Source organism: Vicugna pacos, chromosome 19 (assembly GCF_048564905.1).
Source record: "Vicugna pacos chromosome 19, VicPac4, whole genome shotgun sequence".
NCBI classification, from domain to species: domain Eukaryota; kingdom Metazoa; phylum Chordata; class Mammalia; order Artiodactyla; family Camelidae; genus Vicugna; species Vicugna pacos.
The window spans coordinates 23,622,399-23,643,217 of record NC_133005.1 but is presented as its reverse complement, the minus strand read 5'-3'; the positions used below and the strand labels follow the sequence as shown (position 1 = coordinate 23,643,217).

The 20,819-nt window shown below is 54.5% G+C and overlaps 1 protein-coding gene across 5 annotated transcripts in view; it reads right to left on the bottom strand.

Moving 5' to 3' along the window:
- Positions 1-6,160: 6,160 nt before the first annotated feature.
- Positions 6,161-20,819, bottom strand: part of HM13 (histocompatibility minor 13) — a 36,293-nt gene continuing 21,634 nt past the window's right edge. For 2 of the 5 annotated variants that reach the window (XM_072943982.1, XM_006202682.3), the window contains exons 8-12: positions 18,358-18,441; positions 15,374-15,410; positions 13,352-13,454; positions 9,307-9,392; positions 6,161-6,603 (exon numbers count right to left, since the gene is read on the bottom strand). In XM_072943982.1, the coding sequence (XP_072800083.1) occupies positions 6,504-6,603; positions 9,307-9,392; positions 13,352-13,454; positions 15,374-15,410; positions 18,358-18,441 (410 nt within the window). In that variant the 3' untranslated portion in view covers positions 6,161-6,503. Of the gene's footprint in view, positions 6,604-6,811; positions 7,601-9,306; positions 9,393-13,351; positions 13,455-15,373; positions 15,411-18,357; positions 18,442-20,819 lie in introns of those variants that run through there. The other 3 variants (XM_006202681.4, XM_072943981.1, XM_072943983.1) reach the window with 3 other exon arrangements.

The window sequence follows — 20,819 nt, the reverse complement described above, 5'->3', positions numbered from 1 at the left end:
CCACGCACACGCACCCCCAGTCACACGTGATCCCCCTCTCTTGCATTCTTTCTCACACGCTCCCCAGTGCAGATGCTGCCTCATAAGTGTTCTCAAAAGCACACACTCTTAAACACACCAAGGTAGATCCAGACGCGTAAGCACGAGTTCACAACCACCACCAGGTGGAAACACAGCTGCACAGTCCCAGCCATGGTTTCCACGCCCTCACTTACCCACGCCCTTGCACAAACCCCAGACTCACACAGCTTCTCACAAGAACACGCACACACATACAGTTGCACAGAGAACCTCTCAAGCAGAAAGGTGCCCCCTCCCCACAACTCCACACCTTGGCAGCTGGTTATCCAGCCTTGGCCCAGGGTGTCTCTGCTTCCCCCCACCATCTGTGACCTGAGTATCTCACATGCCTTCACCTTTCCTCCCAACTCTGGGGCCCCAGTTGGACCCTGGGGTAGCCTGAGAAGGGGGTGGGCACCCAGCTCTTGGCAGCAAGGGTAGGGGAGTGCCTGCCTGCAGGGGACAGGCATGTGGAGAGGCTCTGAATGCAGAGCCTTCTCTGGGTCCCCTCTGCACCCTGCCCCCTGGCTGGTCCCAGGAGGCCACTGGCTGGGCCCCTCCACCGCTTTGAGGAGGGCAGGGTGCAGAGGGGAGGAAGGGCCCATCACAGACCCCAGCAGGCCTCATCCGCCTTGCAGGGGTCTGCCTTCACATGCAGATAGCCTGTTTGTCTCACCTGCTCTGCTTTAAAATGACAAAGAGGTTGGATGCTGTCTGGGTATTAGATGAGAGGACACCTGACCCAGATGAGAAGGAGAAAGATAGTTAACTGTGGAAACTACATATAGATGTCAAGAGTTTTCACCATAGATGTGATTTGTGTTAAAAAAAAAAAAAAAGAAAAAAAATCTGAACTCTATGTTAAGCTGTTAACAGCAGTAATCTCTGGGTGGCAGGAATATGTGGTTTTATGTTTCCATTTTTAAACACATATTCTAATTTTCTACAAGGCATGGATGCAACTTCGGGATAATAAGTTTTTATAAATTAATATTTAATAACATGAAAAAATGACGAGGGGGTGGTGGCCTCATGTGAGCTCAGAGTGGGGAAGGCTGTTGATTGCCATGTGGGCTGGCCCCTTCTCTGAGCCTTCATTTCCTCATCTGTGTGATGGGGACTCACCACATGCAGAATGCAGGCACTTGGGATGGTGCCTGACACACACTAAATGCTCAGTAATGGTAGCTGCTGTTCTTCTGTGAAGGTTTCTGTTCACATTGCCCAGGGCATACTGGACACCTCCTGGTGCTGCAGGGATGGGGTGCACGAGTCCCCTGGGCTGGCGCACGTGCAGGTCACATGTGTCTGGGTCTGCCTGTGCACATACATGTGCCTTGAGCAAACATAAATTGTGTACATTGCACGAGGCGCACTGGGCTCCCATGGAGGCATCAGGCACACATACAACTGCCTGCAAACATGATCACAGGCCCATCACTCAGAGAACACCACGCTGGGCTGGGGGAAGTGCTCTTTCAATCAGTACTCTGCCCCAGCAAGCTCCCCTGCTTCCCTTCAACTCAGAGCTGCTGGGAATTTAGGCTTCTTCTGGCAATGGACTTGATACAGGGCCCTTCAGGGATCTTAGGACATTCTTAAGGGTGGGGTTGAGTAACCTCTGAGGAAGAGGAAATTGGTAAATAGGGTTGGGACACCTGGGTTCATGGCCCTGCCAAGCTGCTGAGGGACATCTGGATGACCGTGACCGTGGGCCTCTTTGAGTCCTCAGTCTCTCTTGTTCATCCACCCTCATGATCCTTGCTCTTTTATCTCTCAGGACATTGCCATCTCTGGCCTAAAGCCCCATCCCTAGCTTCCTGGCCTTCTCTATTTCTAATGCTTAGAAAGGACTATGTCACCTCCTGCTCAGAATCCTTCCTTGGCTCCAGGATAAAACTATGCTCCTTGGCCTGGCCTTGTGGGATCTGCTCACCTTTTCTTATTTCTCACTCTTTTTCACTCTGCTGACCTCTTCTCTCTATTCCAACTGGGATTCCCCTCCTGGAAACAGTATTGATGGCTAAATGAGTTTCCTTTCCTTATTCCTCTGTATTTAGTTTGGAATCCAACAAATCTGTGTTCAAATCTCATCATTGCCATTTCCTAGCTCTTTGTGATCATGGGCACAGACTCTTTCTGAGTTTTAGATGTCTTCTTTGCCAGATGGAGATAGTAGTTAATGTTTCTTTCTGCTGGGGCTGGGTTTATTCTTATTTTCAATTATATATATATTTTTTAAAACTCAAAATTTAAAAAATACGAAGTATACGAAAGATTGCATGTACAGTAAAATTTTCCTAAGTCACCCAGGTCCTTTGTATCTTTCTTGCACTCAAATTTACCCAAATAGTATCTCTTTTTACACATCTTGTAGACTCTTCCATAAATATCGTCTATTGAGGACCTGGTGTATGTGCTTTCTGTGAATTATTTCACTTAATCCTCAGGGCCACCCATAAGATAGATGAGGAAACTGAGGCTCGAAGATGAGCAGCCGCTTGCCTAAAGCCACAAGGTTGGTAAGCAGTGGACCCAAGATAATGTGTGTCCATTTATGAAGTGCTTACTGTGTGTTAGGTCCCTAGGATTGTCCCACACTTGGGACAGTCAACAGTCATTCACCAAATACGGAGTGCCACTCTTAGGTCCCTGGGCCAGGTGCTAGGTTTCAAAAGTGGGGAGGAAAACAAAGGCTCAGCTCTTCCTTCAGTTTGTATCTCAGTGGAGACGGCCCGTCCCTATCGCCCAATTTTCCGGGTAAGAAAACCCAGGAACAGAAGAGAAAAAAACTGCCCAAAGGCCACACAGTGATAAGAGCTGGGATAAGCAGCACCAATTCACTGGTGGGTAAACTGGGACACAGAGAAGGGAAGCGACATGCCCAAAAAAAATGCCCGCTAGTAGGTGGCAGAGCCCGGATTCCAAGGCTCTCACCATCTCCGCCTTCCCCGCGCCCGGCCCCTCCCCTAAGGGGGCGTGCCCATCCGGACCCCGCCTTCCTGGCAAGCCCCGCGGCCGTTTCCTGCCTGCGTCGCTGGGCGGGCGGCCGGCCCATCTGGCGGCCCCCACGGGGCGGCGTGGGGAGGCGGCCCAGACTCGCTGGAGCCAGGCGCCGGCCCGGGCCCCCCTGCCCGCCTGGAGAGCCCAGGTGTGGCCGCGGCGGGGGTGGGGGTGGTGCCTTCCTTCCCGCTCGGCCCTTCCTGACGCACCCGGGCAGGATGCTGCCTCCTCCCAGCCTCCGCCTCCCACTACCCGGCTTGGAACGTGGAGGGAGGGAATCCTAGCGGCGGGAGAGCTGGTGAGCGGGGAGCAGCAGGCCCCGCCTCTGGTCTCCACACCTTGGGAGACCCCCTCCAAGTTTTGCCATTTTTTTGGCTGGGGGTCGGGGGGCTTGGTTTTCCCATTTGTGCAAGAACAGAACTCTGACCTGGATCTCACAGGCTCTGGCCTTGCCGCTCAGGGACCCCCCAGACAAGATTGTGGGAGGCACCTCTCTTGCCTGAGAGCTTGACTTGACATTATCCATTTATTTGGCGATTTCAAGTCTGTCTCCCTGATCACAATGTCAGCTGAGAACCATCGGTTGACGTGTGTTCCCTGCTATGCCCCAGGGCTTGACTGGTCCCCAACTCATACCTGGTGCTGGAGCCTCGAAAGGGCATCTCAAGGCTTTACTCCGCAAAGCTGGAGCCAGCTGGGGCGAGGGAGGGTCTTTCCCATTTCACAGCTAAGGAAGCAGGACAGAATGGGTAGGCCTGCCCCAGTCACCTTTTGGCAGCCAGCACTGCTGTCAGACGCCGACCCTCTTCTCTGACACTGCCCCAAGACAGGGACACGGAATCCAGTATCCTGATTCATGTCAAACAGCACCTGTGGTGAACTTCATGGTTCTTGGATGCCAGGCACCATGGGTTCAAATCTCCCCAGGGCACTGTCTGTCTGCTTCAATTTCCTTTATCTGTAAAAATGATGGTACCTACCTCACAGGGTTGTTATGATTACACAAGTATTTCTAAAATACATAGCATAATGCTAGGCACATGTCAAATACAAATGAAAGCGTGTACTGGAGCTCTCAGCAGGGCTGGCCTTCCTCTTTCCCCTACAGTGGCTCCCTCTCACCTACTATAGTCAAGGGAGACTGGGGCCACGGAGAGGGACACCTAACAAATCAGGGGCAGAACTTGGGGTTTTGCAGCAGTTTCCCAAGAATCCACTCCCAACCTGGGGTGAGGCTGGCAATAGGCCCACCCAAGGCCCTGCCCAGCCACCCACCCCTGCCTCTCCAGCGTGCAGGCCCAATCCGTGCCCGGCCTGGTGCCATTTTTCCATGGGACTCTGGCTGTGGCGGTTCACATCTGGAGTCTAGACTCAGAGGCTCTGCGGGCCGGGCCTACCGCCCGGGCTGGGCCACCGCTGCCCGCTGTTTGCTCAGCTGAAGCTGGTTAATTGGAATTAGAGTGGCCTCTGCGGTGCCGGCTGGTCGGGCGGGCCCTGGACGGCCGCTGCCGAGGTCTGTGGAACATCTGGCCGGGCCAGGACGGTCATTAGGTGGCAGGCGCCCGGCGCCACTGCCACCTCAGCCTCCGCCGGGGGCTGGCGGTGACTCAATGAGGCCTTTGTGGGCTCTGGGCCGCAGAACCAACCGCGCTGTGTGCCTGGGCTGCCTGCCCCATCTGCCGCCCTCAGAGAGGCCTTGTTCCAGGACCACACGGTCTCCCCTCTGGAGATGGCTAGAGTCAGCAGAGATGTTAGAAGCGCCTGAAAGGGACCCCCTTGGCTAGGAGAAGCTTTTGAGATTTCCTACCCTTCCTTTCCTTTCCCTGAAATCCAAGGCCCAGAGAAGCTGGATAACTCGCTCAAAGGTGCCAGCATACCAGGCAGTGACTCAGACCCAGGGGTCTGCAGAGGAGTAGCCGAGTCCTTAGGAACTCCGGATTCAATTCAGATTGCTCAACGTCAAATCCATGTCTACACGCAGGCTGCCTCAATTCTCTCATTTGCACAAGGGAGCTAATATGAGCACCCGTGCAGCCCAACAGCATGAGAATTGAATGAAATCCCATATTGAAGTGCTTGATACCTAGTGAGACTATTACAGTGATACTTCCCATTCTCTGCTCCTACTTGCCCTTTAGCTGCCTCCATACTGTCTGAAGGCCACTGTCATTTTCAGCCTTTAAACCTGGAGCTTGGGCAAGGGAGAGCTCTGGGCTGGGTGTTGAAGGCCTGAAGTCTCAGGCCAGAGGCCACCCACTCGCACCTCAGTTTCTCCACCCAGTTACTCCACATCAGGTAGGCAGATGAGGGATTTGCCCACGCCTCACCAGGTCCACTGGGGGTTCTCCTGCAGGCTAGGGCTGCTGTATTCAGCAAATCTTTGGAGAAACCTGGAGCTGGATCTCCAGCTCTCGGGCCTGGATGGCCTCTCAGAAGCACTGGGCCCAATCCCCCCTACCCCAGCCTTTCCAGGGACCCTGGGAGTAGCTCCTAGAATCAGGATGTTTCTGGCTTTGTGGTAGTCATTTTGGAAAAAACCCTGAGAATGGGCAGAATGGGAACGGTGGGGCCTCCATCTCCAGTCCAAGGGCTCTCCAGCTGAAGCCATATGGACATCAGGACCAGGGAAGCTGGCTCCTGCCAGCGGGGGAATAAAATTCAAACTTCCCTAGGGCCCATGAGGCCCTGCCCCTTTCCCTGGCTTTACAGATACTGGTCCCCTTGCTGAATTGAGTCAGCCTTTTGGTACCATGACCGCCCCCTACTCCTGATCTTTCCCCTAGTGAGGCATCCAGCACCTGTCTAACACCCTCACTGCCCCCAAGTATTGGGGGGGAACATGGTGAGGAAAACTGGATGGCTGGGGAGAGGGCCGTGGGCCCCCTCTGCTGGCCAGAGGGCATCCTTGGGGTGCTGAGCTGGCATACTGGCAAGGGACCAGGTGGACATCCGGGACAGAGAGGCCCACAGGTCAGGGTCTCAACTCGGGCTGTGACAGTCCCCAGTTCCCAGGGAAGGGCTTACAGGAAAGCCTTTAGGTGGGAGGGTGAGAGCTAGTAAACCCACTGCAAGATACTGGGTGAGAAACTTTCAGAAGTGCAGCAGCCTGCCCAGGCAATGGGATGAGTTTTTAATGTGAGGCAAAGTCAGTCCACAATACAAAAGTCTAAAAATCAGACCCACTTTTCCCACTGGCACCTGGGTGGGGGGGGGACAATGGGGGGCTTCCTTTGCCAGCAGGGATGGGGAGGAGCAGAGAGGCCAGAGTAAGGGGAGAGGGAACCAGGCCCCAGAGACCCCGCTGTGGGGGGACCCTGCTGCCCCTGCCCCTCTCCTGGAGCTGCCAGCCTCCATGGCAGGACCCTCTGCCTGCGGCCTATGCTGGGCGCCCCAGTCCCTGCCCGCGCGGTCCACCCTCAGAGGGTCAGGCAGCAGCCGTATCATTTCTCCTTCTTCTCCAGCCCCTTTGATGCTGAGGCCTCTGTTCCCTCTTTGGATTCTGTCACTGCTGCTGGATCCTTAGGGTTTGACTCCTCATAACTGATCAGAAAACAAAACAAAACAAAACAACACAACCACACTTAGAGGAAGGAAGAGCAGAATCTTTGTGTCCCCCTCCCCACCATCACAGGAAAACCCCTGTGCGCAGACATCCTCAGCCCAGCGCCTTCCAGCACTTGGGCCGGCCCCGCTGTGTGCCCTCCTCAGACAGGCTGCTCCCTCTGCCCTCTCAGTGCCCAGCAGTACCAAGGGGTGGCAAGGACAGTGGCAAATGGAGGAGAGATTGGGTTTGGGCAGACCAACTTTAAGCTTCTGGAACCTTCCCCTGGAGAGTGGGGGGAAAAAGGGGCAGCCGGATGAGGCTATGGGAGATGGGCTGCCACCCAGGGCACACGGCCCTGGGGGGTGTTGCTCTAGGGGCAAGTGGCAAGGTGCCACTCTCAAAGGCAGACACTCTGACTTGGCTCTTACTATGGGCTTATTGAGCAAGTGAGTTCACGCTAAGGACAATACCCACATCTCCTCGCCAGATCAACCCCGTGAGGTAGGTATGTGCCCACCTACAGATGAACAAAGAGAGGCTCCGAAAGATGACAGTGACTCGTCCAGGTGTACAGAGAGTGGGAACAGCACCTACCACCGCACGACCAGGGCTGCTGACGCCCACTCTCTCCTGTGAGCCCCTGAGGACTGGTGAGGACACCGAGGTTCCGGAGCCCTGCGCCCCCACCCCACGGCTGGGGGCCTGCCTGGTGCTGGCGGAGGAGCGCCTCGTGCCGCCTGCCCCCACAATGCTCCCTGCCCCGTACGCTGGAGCTGGGGTGTCTGCCCTACCTTGGGCCCCGGGGCAGTGGGGGAAGTGGGCAGGTGGGCACCCGCTGGGCATTACATGGCGCTGGGATTCTGCGGGCGCCGGCGGCGAGGGCCAGCTAGCTTCTGCTGCATGGAGTCCGCCAGGCTGGCTGGGGAGCCCGAGACTGTGGGGAAGTGGGTGAGCCTCGGGGTATGAGGCAGGATTTCCGCCGAGGACTCGTAGCTGTGTGAGAGACAGACAGAGAGACAGAAAAGAGAGATGGAGAGGAAAAGACTAAGGGAGGACAGAGACTTGTCTTCCCAGGAGCAGGGAGCAGGACTGGGTCTTACTTTTATCTATTTCTGCACTTGCAAACTCTGTGGAAAGAAGTCAGTGTTACTTGCAGAATAAAAAAGAAAAGATGCACCTAGCCTTGGGGGCGCTCTGCAGCTGCGCAGAGAAACAAGCCTGCCCTTCGTGTGCACGTGCTGCTGTGGAGGCAGCTCTGAGACGTACCGTCATGTGAAAAATCAAGATGCAGAATGCTCCGAGAACGCCACCAACTGTGCAAGATGTGTGTACGCATGTGCTTTTAGGTGTAGATACCTCTTGAGTGTCGAGTGGCAGAGACACTATCCCTGGGTGGCTGGGGCATGAGGGGGTTGTCCCTGTGGAATTTTGAACCATGTGAATGTGTTACCTATTTTTAAAAAAGTAAATGATTAAAAAAAGGGGAGCACCAATAAAGCCAAAAATAAAATCAAGAATAAGGTGGAGAATTAGGGAGAAAGAGGGACAGAAAGAGGACAGAGCATTCACTTTTTTGCCTCAACCTAAGGACCTCCTGGTGGGTTGGGGGCAGAAAGGTGGGGCAGAGTGCCTGTGTGGGTGAACATTTAGAGAAACCAAGCACCAAACGGGTGAAGGAGGCACTCTTTGTCCTGGCTGGAGGCTGAGACTGGATGCGAGCCGAGGGGGAGGGTCGGTACTGAGCTCTGAGATCAGATTGGGTCCCACCCCTGCCCCCAAAGCTCTCCGAGATCTGCCCCCAAGTTCACCCCCAGCCTTGCCTCAGAGACCACAGGGCGCTGCCAGGCCAGGAGATATGGGCGGGCAAGCCAGGAGCCTGGGGCTTCTAGGCAGGGCAGGGAGGGCAGAGGCAGGTACGGGGGAGGGGTGAGTCACAGGTTCCCCTGCAGGCAGCCAGGTGCACAGAGGCTCTGGCAGGAGCTTGAGGGACAACGTGGAGGCCAGGCAGGTGGAGCGGGCGGAAGGCCCCCGAGTGGGCAGCATCAGTTGCAGCTGGCAGCTATTTCTGGGTCCCTGGCAGGCAGGGCTGGTGCTGCCGGGGAGCAGACACCTGTCCGAATCACGCAGGCCTCGGGGTCTGGGTGTGGCTGTGCACAGGTGTGGCAGGTGTGCACGTGGCCATGGGGAAGGGTATGTGTGGGAATGACATGGAGAGAAACCAGCTTGCTGGGGGTCCCAGCCACAGAAGTGGTGGTACAGGGACTGACACTTGACTTCTTATCTGGGGCATTTCCATCACACAAGGGTCCCCTCTGTTACCCACATGTGAACACTGAGGCCAGGGGAGGGAAAGGACATGCCTGAAGTCCCATGGCAGCTGAGTCAGGATGGGAACCCAGGGCTCCTCACAGTGGGGCAGCTGGGGGGAGGGGGGATCTACACCAGCCAGTCCCGTCTCAGGACTCAGCTGGCATCTGGGTGTGAGGGCTGCCTCAAGGGCCCCAAGGCCTTGTGCTGCCCTGGCTCCCAGCCCACAGAAGGGTTCTGCTGGTGCCGCAGGCCTGGCGCCCACGTGCTGGTGGAAAGGGCGGGGGGCGGGGCTGGCGGTGGGAAGACGTGTACAGGCAGTCCCGGCAGGCGCCACTCACTGTCGCAGGTGCACCTGTGCCGTGCAGAGGTCTGCCCCCGTCCCCTCTTACCTGAACATCTCCGTCACTTCTCCCTTGGCCAGTGCCACCAGGATAGGAAAGCCGATGCAGGCGGGAACCAAGTACAGGAGGGCAGGCTGTGAGAGGAGAAGGCTGGTGAGGCAGTGCTGGACAGGACGCCCACTCAGGTCCCTGCCCACCACGCCACCCCGCTCCCAGGTGTGCCTGAGTTCACGACGCAAGTCAGTGGCTGGGCCCAAACACGGGGCTCCTGACTCCGAGACTAGGGCTGTTCCTCCCTGGGAGGGAATGCAAGAAACCCAAAGCGACTCAAGTGTGCAGGGCTTTAACGGTGCTCCGGAGTCTGGCTGACAGCATCCTAATCGTCCCCAACATCAGATTTAAACATGCAGCCTCCTGGGTTGGTCCTATCCCCAGAGACCCTGCTCCCTAGGTCTGCGGCTGGAAGTTTGCATGTTTAACAAATGCTCCAGGAGACGCTGTTATAATGACAATGATGATGACAGCATAGCTGCTAGGTACGGGGCACTTGCCGTGGCCTGGACTGAGGTCATCCAGCTGGTCACTGGCTCCACCAGGATTCACGCCCAGCTGGTCTGGGCCCAGAGCCTATGAGGAGACTCCTGGTGAAGCTGGGTTTGGAGAACGGGACAACTATAGTAAGAGGCTCTGTTCACGTACTGTGTGCACTGAGCTCAGGCCTCAGAGGCCTAGGTGGCAAACTGGGGACTGAACTTGGGCCTTCCAGACTCTACAGCCATCCTTTTTCTTGCAGCATCTGAAAGCTGGACGTCACTCTGCTGTTCAACCTTCTATGGCCCCCAATGCTCCTGGTATTGTGACCCCTGCTTCCTACGCCAACCTCACCTGCCCTGCCCTATTCTGGCCACACTGGTCCAATTTTGGTCTTGTCACCTCCAGCCACAGGACCTCTGCACATGCTGTTTTTGGGATGTTCCTCCTCCCTGTGCCTAGTTTCCTCCTCCTCCAGACCTCAGCTCTGCTGTTACTTCTGTGCGGAGCCTTCACTTGCATGGATCAGGCCCCCTGCTGCACGCTCTCAGGGCCCCCTGCAGTCCTTCCCAGCATTCTCTGGCAGTTTGGAAGGGAACATCTCTGTGCCATTACAGCCTGGAGCTTCTCTCCTGCTAGGCTGTCAGCTCCGTGAGGGCAGGCGCCACAGCTGTCTGGTTCACTGCTGGATTCCCGGTGCTCAGAAGAGGGCCTGGTATTTACAGGCTTCCTCACAGGTGCTCACAAAATTAAGCCCTGTGCCAGAGAGGACTAGGGCGAGGGTGAGAGGCTCTCATTCCTAAGGCAAAGCCAGCACCTGGCCGAGAACAGGGCTCCCCAGTGCCCTGAGCCTGAGCCGAGCCATGGTGGGCTGTGAACCACACCACTTCATGTATATTCTCTTGTACCCAGTGACACGCTAAGTATTTGGATCTGCGTTTTACCAATGATGCTACTGAGACTCAGACAGGTGGAAATGACTTGCCTGAGGTCACAGAGGGTGTGTAAGTGGCTGAGTTGGGTTTGAACCCGGGCAGCCAAGCTTCTCCCGCTGCATCAGTTCTTCACTATAAAATAGGCTTTGGGTCAAGAGTGACAGAAATCACAATGACAAAGGTCTACACAAGACTTGTGAGAGGCAGCCAAAGCAGCACTCAGAGGAAGATTTATAACTGAAAGTGCATTTATTAGAAAGACCTGAAACAAACAATATAAACTTTCAAATCAGGAAGCCAGAAAAAGAATAAACACCCCAAAAGTAGGAAAAAAAATAATGCAGGCGAAAGTAAAAATTAATGAAGTAAAAATGAAGTAAACAAACTTATTAAAACTTCATTTCTGAAAAGTAGATCTCCTTATACCCATTTTTACAGAGGAAGAAACTGAGGATCAAAAAAGGAAAAAGGATCTGCCCTAAATCACACAGTGGGTCAGGATGTGGACCCAGGTTCCTCTGTCTCTAAGTCTAGTGTATTTTCTTCACCAAGACCAGACTGGGCAAAATAGAGGGCTTCCCGGGAGGAGGGTAGGTGGCTGTCTGGCCCCACCAAGGGCTTAAGTCCTCACTTAAGAGCTGGCGCCAACTGAGGGGCTCCTCTGGGAAGTGAGTTTGCCAGTATCAGAGGGATACGAGCCTGTTCTCTGATTTCCTCTCAAGGCACCATGGATCTCTCCAAAGAAAGTGCTAAGGAGAGGCTGGGATGGACAGTTTGGGGCAGTGAGCTGGGGGTCAGGACTCCTGGCTCTCCATCCTGCCTTGGCTTTGCTGTGTGACCACAGATAAGCCACCTTCCTCTCTGGGCTTCCCACTCCTGCTGTACGATGAGGACACCCGATCACCATTAAGGGCTCTTCTAGGAGGCTGCTAGTTCCCTGGTTCGCAGTGGGTTTTTGATAGAGGCCAAATGGGTTGAAGACCACACAGGCAGAGCTGACCCCTACCTAGGGAATTGCTGGTGCTGGAGCTGCCTATGTCTTGGAGAGGAAGAGGGACCTCAAAGAACAGGCTCCCCTGGTGTCCCAATTTCCTTCACAAGAAAGATTTTCAGGGAGATGCCCATGTGGATGACTGGGGAGAACGGCTGGGCTGCTACTGGGGAGTAGCACAGGCCTGGGGCCAGAAGTCCAGGGCTCCAGCAAGGACCCAACTTGACCTGCTGTGTGACCTGGGGAAGGCGCCTTTTCTCTCTGGGTTACAGCTTCCCCACAGAGAGGGCCACCTCTCCCACCTCTGCCCAGAGCCTGTGTGAAAGCTACTTTCTCTGAGTCTAGCTCAGGGAGAAGGCAAGCCTGCCACCTGGTGGCCGCAAGGGGAACAGCTCTGGGCTTGGACCCGGATGGGGCTGACAGCTGGAGACCTCCAAGAGGCCCCCCAATCACTCTCTGTGCCCTCCTTGCCCAGTGCTTCCCTACTGGTTCTTGGCTTCTCTAACTATGGGCCAGGGGACCCTGGACCTTCTATAAGATACTAGTATCAAATTCAAAGATACAGGCTGTAGATGTGAAAATACCAGAGGACTAAATGTGTTAATGAGCAAAAGGGTTTAGCACAGTGCCTGGCACAGAGTAACTGGTCAACAGCTCTTGTGATTAATTCATAGGTGGCTCCTCTGTGGCCAGCGGTCTGGGGAGGGGGAAAGAGAAGGGGAGGAGGGGAGGGTGGAGAAGGATCAGCAGTGCTAACTGGGCCTGGCCTGGCTCAGAGCACTTTACTTGTACTAACTAATTTCATCCTGAGACAACTCCAGGGTGGCTACCATTATTTATGTTCATTCTCTGTTTTCAGGAATTGATGATGGAGTTTGGATTTACAGCAGGGCTCCCTGAGCCTCCACTCATACCGCCTTTTCGTGACTGGGGGTTCAGAGCCTGGGCTTGGTCTCCACGTGGCACAGGCTTGAATCCTGGCTCCTCAGCATACTGCCCTGTAGCCCCTGACCTCCAGCTCCCTCATCTGTTCACAGGACTCTCACGAAGTACCAAGCAGAGCCTGGTGCACGGGACATGCTCTTATTTCCAGCAGAGAGCAATTGTACCCACTCTCTCTCCCCTCCCCGGCTCACTCCGTGGCATCTAAGTTCCCATCTTGGCAGAAGGAGGCAGAGCCTGGCCCACCCAGGGAGGGAGTGAGGGGGTCCCCGACACCCCATCACTTATCTGGTGGCTGGACAACAGGCTGAGATATCCACCACCCACCCCCATCCCGTTCTTCTGTCCACCCCTACCACCGAGGCGGAGAAGTCACAGACTCTTTCTAGCCACATTACAGCTGAGGCCACCCATGAGATGTGGGCAAGAATCTGCTGAGAGGATCCTGAGCCAAGGGTCTGCCTTCCTGGTGAAGGCGGCAGGCATGGCTGGGATCCCTCTTCCTCCTTCTCGTCACTAATGTGCACGTGCTGCCTGAGGCGGTGGCAGTCATCTCGCAACAATCGGGGTGAAAGGCCAAGAGCATCGCAGACCTGCCTGTTTTGTCACCACTGGATTGCTCATATGTGTGACAAGTCAGTCCCTGTCACCTGCAGTGCAAGCTTCCTGACATGCCGAGTACAGTCCTGCTCACCTGGGCGTGCTTGAAGATGTGCATGATAAAGATGGTCAGGCCCAGGCCGAAGATGTAGGCTGCAAAGCTGGTGTAGAAGTAGGTGTGGGTGTTCTTCTTCAAGCTTCAGGGACGGCGTTGGGGAGGAAGAGGAGGAGGGTTAGACAGAGGCACAGGTTCGGCAAAGTCCCTGCTGAGGAGAGGAGCCAGGGAAGCCCTGGGGGCTGTGCGGGGAGGCTGGGAGCTCTGGGCTGGAGGCTTGGAGGTGGGCGTGCACTCTGGTACTGCCCCAGCTAAGTGTGACTTGCCTTCTCCCAGCCTCTGTTTACTCAACTGCAAAATGGGAAAACCACGAGTCATCCCCCTGGTGGCTGCTGAATATCAAATGCTGTAACCTAGATCACTGGCTGTGAGGCTTAGGCCAGCATAAATATACCTGGAAAGCATGCTAAAAAAAAATACAGAGTTCTAGGTCCAGTCCCCAGGGAGGCTGATCTAACAGGTCTGGGGATCTGCATTTTGAATCTGATATCGGTGGGTCATGCTTTGAGGATCACTGATAAAGAAACTGTAAAGCTGAATTATTTCTTCTAAGTGCAGTAGATCTAAAAGTTCAGTAGCTCCCTGTAAATACTAAATGGATGCTGACCACGTGGATAAAATGCCAGTGGCTTCCTGGGCATGAAGATTCATCCAAGTTCAGCTTCAGAAGAGCTGACCCACAGGCAATCTGGCACTGCCATCACCTGACTTCGCTTTTCAACGCCAGCTCAGGACCTCTGCGCGTGCCCGCAACATTTGTACTCCTGACCCTCTTCCCTCCTGGCTCTGGCTGCTTCTGAGCCTGGAGCTGCAACTACACTGACAGTTGTCCTGCTGGAGAGCTGGGAGAACAACAGACTCCCTTCGGGAATGGTGCACAGATTCTGGGACCAGCTCTGAAGGGCATGCTTATCCTGCGAGTCCAGGCCAGCAATGAGATTCTTCCTCTGAGGGTGCTGGCAGCTGAATCTATGTCTCCAGCAAACGGCCTGGACACTCTCGAGGGATTCACTCTGTGTCACCTCTGAACAGCCAAGAGCAGAGCAGCTGGCACAGATGTGCTTCTGCATACAAACAGGCCAAGTCCCTTCCGAAGGTTGTCAGTAAGCCCATGTGCTTCCAAGGTCTGGAGGGCCGGTACCCTAATAACCCAGATCTACGTGAGTGGGGAAAAGTTTCACGTGCAAACTGGATTTCAGGCACCGAGTTTCTCACTACCACTGTCGACATCATTCCTGTTTTTGCAACTACTGGGCACAAGGAGATTATGAAACGTTCATAAACCACCCTGAAATTAAGCACACAGAGCAAGCCCTTCACTGGGAGGCCTGGGCGCCACCTGCTGGCGGCAGGCCCAGTTGCTCAGCTCTGTTAACATGATTCTACCTTTTCTGTTTTAAGTGGTGGCTCAAGTTGGCCCCCCTCCCTCTCCCTTGTGCTCACTTTCTACAATGAACTGAAAAAAGTCTGAGTAAGCAGAGGGTGGGGAACAGCTGGAGCAGCTGGGACATGGTGACCTGACCCAAGCTGATAAAAAACGATAATGATGACGCCTGCGCCTGCAGCTGGATTTCCCTGAGAGCCGCTGAGGTCAGCCTGTGCTCAGCACTCCCTCAGTCAGCCTGAGGTAGCAGCTTCTGTTTACCACTAACTCCAGGATGAGAAATCAAGCTCAGAAAGGTCACTTCACTTGCCAAGGTCACACAGTGAGAAAAAGCACCATGGTACAACCAGGACCTTCTGGGTTTAAATCTCTTGGCCTGTGACTCATATATAAATATATGTATTTTTAAAGCCACAGGCTCTTTGAACACTTAGAACCTCAAAATGCAAAACAGAAATAAAATCTGAACTCTCCTGGCCACTGTGGGGATGGAGGGTCTGGTCCCCCAAGTTACCTCCTTTAGGCTCCTGCAAGCTCAAGAACCCCAGAGAACCTCCTTGCCCAGGGAAGGCCCCTCAATCCTGGAAGCTGAGGGTTAGGGCTCCTATGTAGCTCACCTGATGTCAAAACGCAGCAGCAAGGCGATGAAGATTCCTGCGGGGAGAAAGCCAGGGTTAGACGGTGGTGGAAGTAGGGTCGTGAACCAACACGCAACTGCATCCCCAGCCTCAGTCCTGAGTCCCCAGTTCTCAGTCATGGAGCAATCATCGGGACCAAGGGTGTGGCTAATGATACCAACTGCCAGCAGAAATCCTGTTTCTCTACCATCAAGGCACCTGGAACAATGAGAAGGTCCCTGGGACCACACTGACCTGGCACCTCCCAGCACCACAGCATGTCCCACTGGGTCCATCCACTCAAACATTTATCGAGTGCCTAAGTACTAGGCACTCCAGGCAATACAGGGGGAAGCAAACCCACTGCTCTCAGAGCCCAGCCCCAGGGGTGAGGGGTAGGCATGCTGATCGAATATTAACAAAAATCAACATTAAGACTGTAACTGTGAAAGGGTACTTCCTGTGTCATGGGAAGGTCTATCAGGGGACGAGACTCAGGTTGGGGGGAGGTAGGGAGGAAGGAGGGCTTCTTTGACAAAGTGACACTTGCCAGAGATATGGAACAGCACATGCAAAGGTCCTGAGGAAAGAGGGCTCAGGAGGTATGGCAGGGGTCAAGAAGCCAGTAGCTTGCAGCCCAGAGCAGGAGATGCTGGGAATGAACCAGTCATATAGGGCCCCATGGGTATGAGAGGAGTTGGGTCTTCATCCTGGGAGTAAAGGGACACACTGGAAGAGGTCTAAGTGGGTGAATAACCTAAACAGATTTTGAAAAAGACCCCCGTGGTGGCTGCTTGGTTGGAGGGAGAAAGAGGAGGGGCAAGCCGATCATTAGGAGGCCTTGTAGCAGCTCGAGAGGGGATGGTTAACTCTGTCCACCCGCTGTGCTCTTATTTGCACTCTGAAACCCAGCCTGGACACCCTAGAAGCCTGAGTCCTCATGACATAGCCAGCCAGTCCAGCCTCTGTATGCTGCACAAACATCACATCCATCTGTGCATCTGTCTCCCTGACTTTGGCTCAGAGCAAGGGCTGAATGTCGTTGAAAACAGGCTCCCAGGAACCAAAATATTCCGTGCTGATCAGAAGCATTGACTGGCAACATGATTAATTTCAATCACAAAAATGAGTTAGCCCTCACTGAGGACTGTGAGGGAGCTGGTGGGTGGAGAGCAGATGAAAGCGGCATTTCTGGAAACAGGGCTTGGAACTCAGTGCCCCCTGGTGGCTGAATTCTACAACTGCTCCTCACCTAATTCAGGGTCAGAGCTCCCAAGAGCTTTCACTTGTCATAATCCACCTGGTCCTCAAAATGACACAATCCACTCTTCCTTGAGAGGGTGCAGTAACTCCCCCTGATTGTGACTGCCGAGAGACTCAGACACAGGCAGGAATGTGCACACATACAGGGACGTCCCGAGCAGGCCTCAAGCCCAGAACTACAGCCAATACTGGGGAGTCTGCGGGGACCTGTGACAGATCCCGCCCCGCAGGGAGAGCCGCGTGCTTCTGGGACTCTGTTTCTTCAGTGTGATGGGGCTGCCTCCTGGGGAAGCAGGTCTCCCTGTGAACCGTGGGAACACTGGGGCTCCAGACCACACCCCCACACCCCCACGGCCCCAAGGCCTGAGGCAAGTCTCTTTGAACTTCAGTTTTCCCATCAGTGAAATGGAAATACCCTCTACCTCGGCGGCGAGGAGCAAAGACAATGTATAAAAAACACTGAGCACGGGGCAAACAACAGGTGCTTGAGAAATGAGAGCTCTGTGATGATCACGTTATTGTTACTATTGTCGCAGAGCAGTTCTGACAGTCTGAACTTTACTGCAGTCAGACAGACCTGGGCTGCGTCCTGGCCCTGGTGCTTCCTAGTGTGTGAATTCATACGAGCCCCCTCACTTCTGAGCCCAGCTTCCTCACCAGTAAAGGAGAGAGGCTCTGCTTCTCCACCATCCTTTATACAAAAGTAAAGTACCACAACAGAAGTGCCTGTACACCCCACGTTGCTAGAAGAACTATTACTTCCTACACTGGAAAATAAGCTGGCTTTTAATTTGTAACCAACTTTCTTCCTTTAAGTAAGTACCAGGGTTGCCAGACTGTGAGTCTCTGTGGCCAGGGGAGTAAGTCATGCCCTTTGGATGTTCACTGCCCCTGTCACCAGGCCCAGATCTTGCGGACACAGCATTCAAGCCTGAGCCATTTCAGCCGCCCTGAGAGAAGGCTCAGCTTTGCTCATAGTCTCCTCACTGGTAGTTTGGGCTGCTGGTGCCCCGAAGGTGTGGCAAGGCCCCCATGGACATATGCCAATGCTCAGGACTGCACACAGGGGCACTTGTGCCCATATTCACGGGTATGCTATCACCCAAATGTAGATAATGGGCTCAAAGGCCAGCTCATGCAGACGAGTAGATGCATGCCACCTGTCCCTCTGCCAAGGCTGCAGACACAGCAGCCCACAGCCACAGCGCCCGTGTCCACAAACACAGCGCACATTCTCCCTGGAGCCCTGCCGGCACTGGGGTGGGGAGGACCAAAGGGACTGTGGCAGTCCTAGCACATCTGTGTTCCCTGCAAACATGTGGAAGGGGTGTGTGCACGTGTAGGTGTGTGAGAGGGTCAGCTTCCTTCAAGACTGTCACGGAATGTGCTTTTTCGAGTGTATTTCAGTCTGTCATATACATTTACTTCTGCAGTCCTTGAATGACATCTGATCACCCAGCCAGAAGCTCCGTGAGGGCAGTCTTGCTCACCGCTGTCCCTCCAGTGCTTGCTCAGGGTGGGGCACAGGGCTGGCACTCTACGATGTGTGCCGAGGTGGACCCCTTCACCAAACCCCAGGCTGACCAGGGGTGGGGGCTGGGACGCCCCCAGCCAAACCTTTTCTCTTTCCCTTTCCTGGCGGGAAGGCTGTGTTCCACAGCCTTCTTCCAGGGACTCCCCTGCCACCCCTTGCACTGCGGCCCCCACTCCGGCCCCCTTACCTGGGATGACGATATCCCCGAGTCCCAGCATGGCGAAGTTGTCTGCTTCCAGGCCCTTCTCCAGCAGATCCTGGGGAAACACCACTGCAGGGGGAGGCAGGGATGCGAGCAGTTGGCGGGAGCCCAGGGCACTCTGACTCAGCCCTCCCCCTCTGTTGTACGGAACTTGCACACTTGCATTTCTGGGTAGGGGATGGGAAGGGGGAGGTGACAGGATGCTGATGGGCTGAAGGGTTACATCTCCATCTGGAATCACAGCTGGATGGAGCAGGGAAGGACCTAGGATCTTGAGGCCCAAGGTTTGATGCCTTTATTGAGCTGTAACTCATATACCATTCAATTTCAATGCCCTTTTAGAGCTACAGAGCCCTTTGGCTAAATGGGATTGACCCTGAAGCACAGTATATAAGAGATGAAAGAGCTGACATCTAGTAGGCTTTCTTTCTTTCTTTTTTTTTTTTTTAACATTTTTTGATTGATTTATAATCATTTTGTAATGTTGTGTCAAATCTAGTAGGCTTTCCATCTCACTGCAGCAGGGGCATGGCCAGAAGGGCCCTTGTCCTGAGGCAGGCGGAGCTCGGGCTATTGGCTCTTTCTGCATCTGCTGAGGGAGAAAAGGCCACAGACCTACAAATTCCTTGTTTAAAGCCTGTTACTAAGAAATCCTGCTGCTGACCGGCTTGTCTGGATAAATAGACTGAGAGACATGCCTCCCTCTGCGTCCAGTTAGGGCAAGAGGTGGCTGTAACCAGATTTCATCCACAGGGCCTTGGAGCCTGAGAGAAGTCATGTGGGGGCTTCAGGGTCAGATTTTGTGGGTCTGAATCCTGGCTCTGCTGTGTGACCTTGCACAGGTTACTTAACTGCCCTGTGCCTTAGTTTTCTCACCTGTGAAACAGGTGTAACAACTGGATATAACTGAACTGACCGCACAGGGTTGTGGTGAGGGCTGGGTGATCTGCACACATTGTTAACCACTGCTTTGTGCCTTCTTTACTAACCCAGTCCTGATTTTGTAAAGGGCAGCCTTCCCAGGTGCTGAATCAAGTGTGGCATAAGGCTAAGACAATCAGGACAACCTGGACCTGGTCGCTGAATTCCGGACTTCCCCTGCAGTGAGGGGTGGTCACGTGACCCTGCTCTGGCCCGTGGTATGAAAGCAGAGGAAGCTGAGTGTTCTGGGCAAGCTTGTGCTTCCCTAATAAACACAGAGGCTTTTCCCTAGCCACTTCTCCTGCCTTGAATGCATCACAATGATTTATAGCTTTCCTCACTCATTCCCCCAATCCTCATACCATTTAATTCTGAGTGGCAGATGTGGAAACCAGGGCTCACAGGGATGAAGTTCTCCTCCTTCAGGCCACACAACCAGCAAGTGTCAGATCTGGGACTTGAACCCAGGCCTCTCGACTTCAGCATATGTGCACTTAACACTCTGCTACTGCCTCTGAGCAGTACAGGGCAATAAGCTTTCTCCTCAAGCCAGAAAACCAAATTCCAAGCACCAGAAACCAAATATGACTGTCATTTCCCTGTTTAGAGCCTTCCAGTGGCTCACCACTGCCTACCAGGCAGTGTCTGGGCTTCTTGGCACGCCATCCTTGACTTCCCCAAACCTGGCCTCTTTGCTGCCACTCGCCTCAATTCAGCCACATCCCTTCCCCAACTCTCTGTTCCCTCCACACATTTTCCTGCTTGCAGCCTTGGCTGAAGCTGTATTCTTCCAAATGCCCGCACTGCCCCAGCCTGGTTGGTAAACATGTATTCATCTCCTGTGACCCAGGAAAGCTTTCCTGACACCTTGGCTGGGTTTATCCCTGACAGCACGTGGGACACAGCTGCTGTTCTGGCTCGCCCAGCATCTGTTCTCTTACACCCTCAGTTCTGGGGGGCTGCCACTTCACATACTCTGCCCCAGGCACTGGAGAGGGCGGTGACCTAGGCCTATGCACCATTCCCAGCGGGAGTGCCCAGCTCTTGGGTCAGGCCAGGCCCCAGGGGTGTATCCAAGTCAAAGCTGGGAGAAACTTGTTTTCCTCTGGGGTCACTGAGCTGGGGCTGTAGCATCTAGGAGCAGTGAGTGGCCACAAGCCTCTTTCGGAGGAGAGCTGCGTGCAGGAGCGGGGAGGGAGACTGCGGGAGGACAGCTGACTCTTGACTCTCGGGCTGACTGACTTCACCCCGTCCGCCCACCCGCCGCCCTGCGCCCCGGCTCCTGGTGGGGCTCGCTCACCACAATGCCTTCCTCCTTCCGTCATGATTCTGATTCTGTTCTCCTCTTTGGGTCTCACGATCCCAGGAGGTGATTCTGGACTAGTCTAAGGCTTAAGCTACAAGCTCACTGTGCCCTCCCCATCCCATGCTGGGCAATGGGTCAGACTTGGGCCCGTGACCCAATTCTGGCCAGTGAAATGTGAGGGAGGCTGCCGGGAGGATCTGGGGAAAAACAGCCTTCTCTG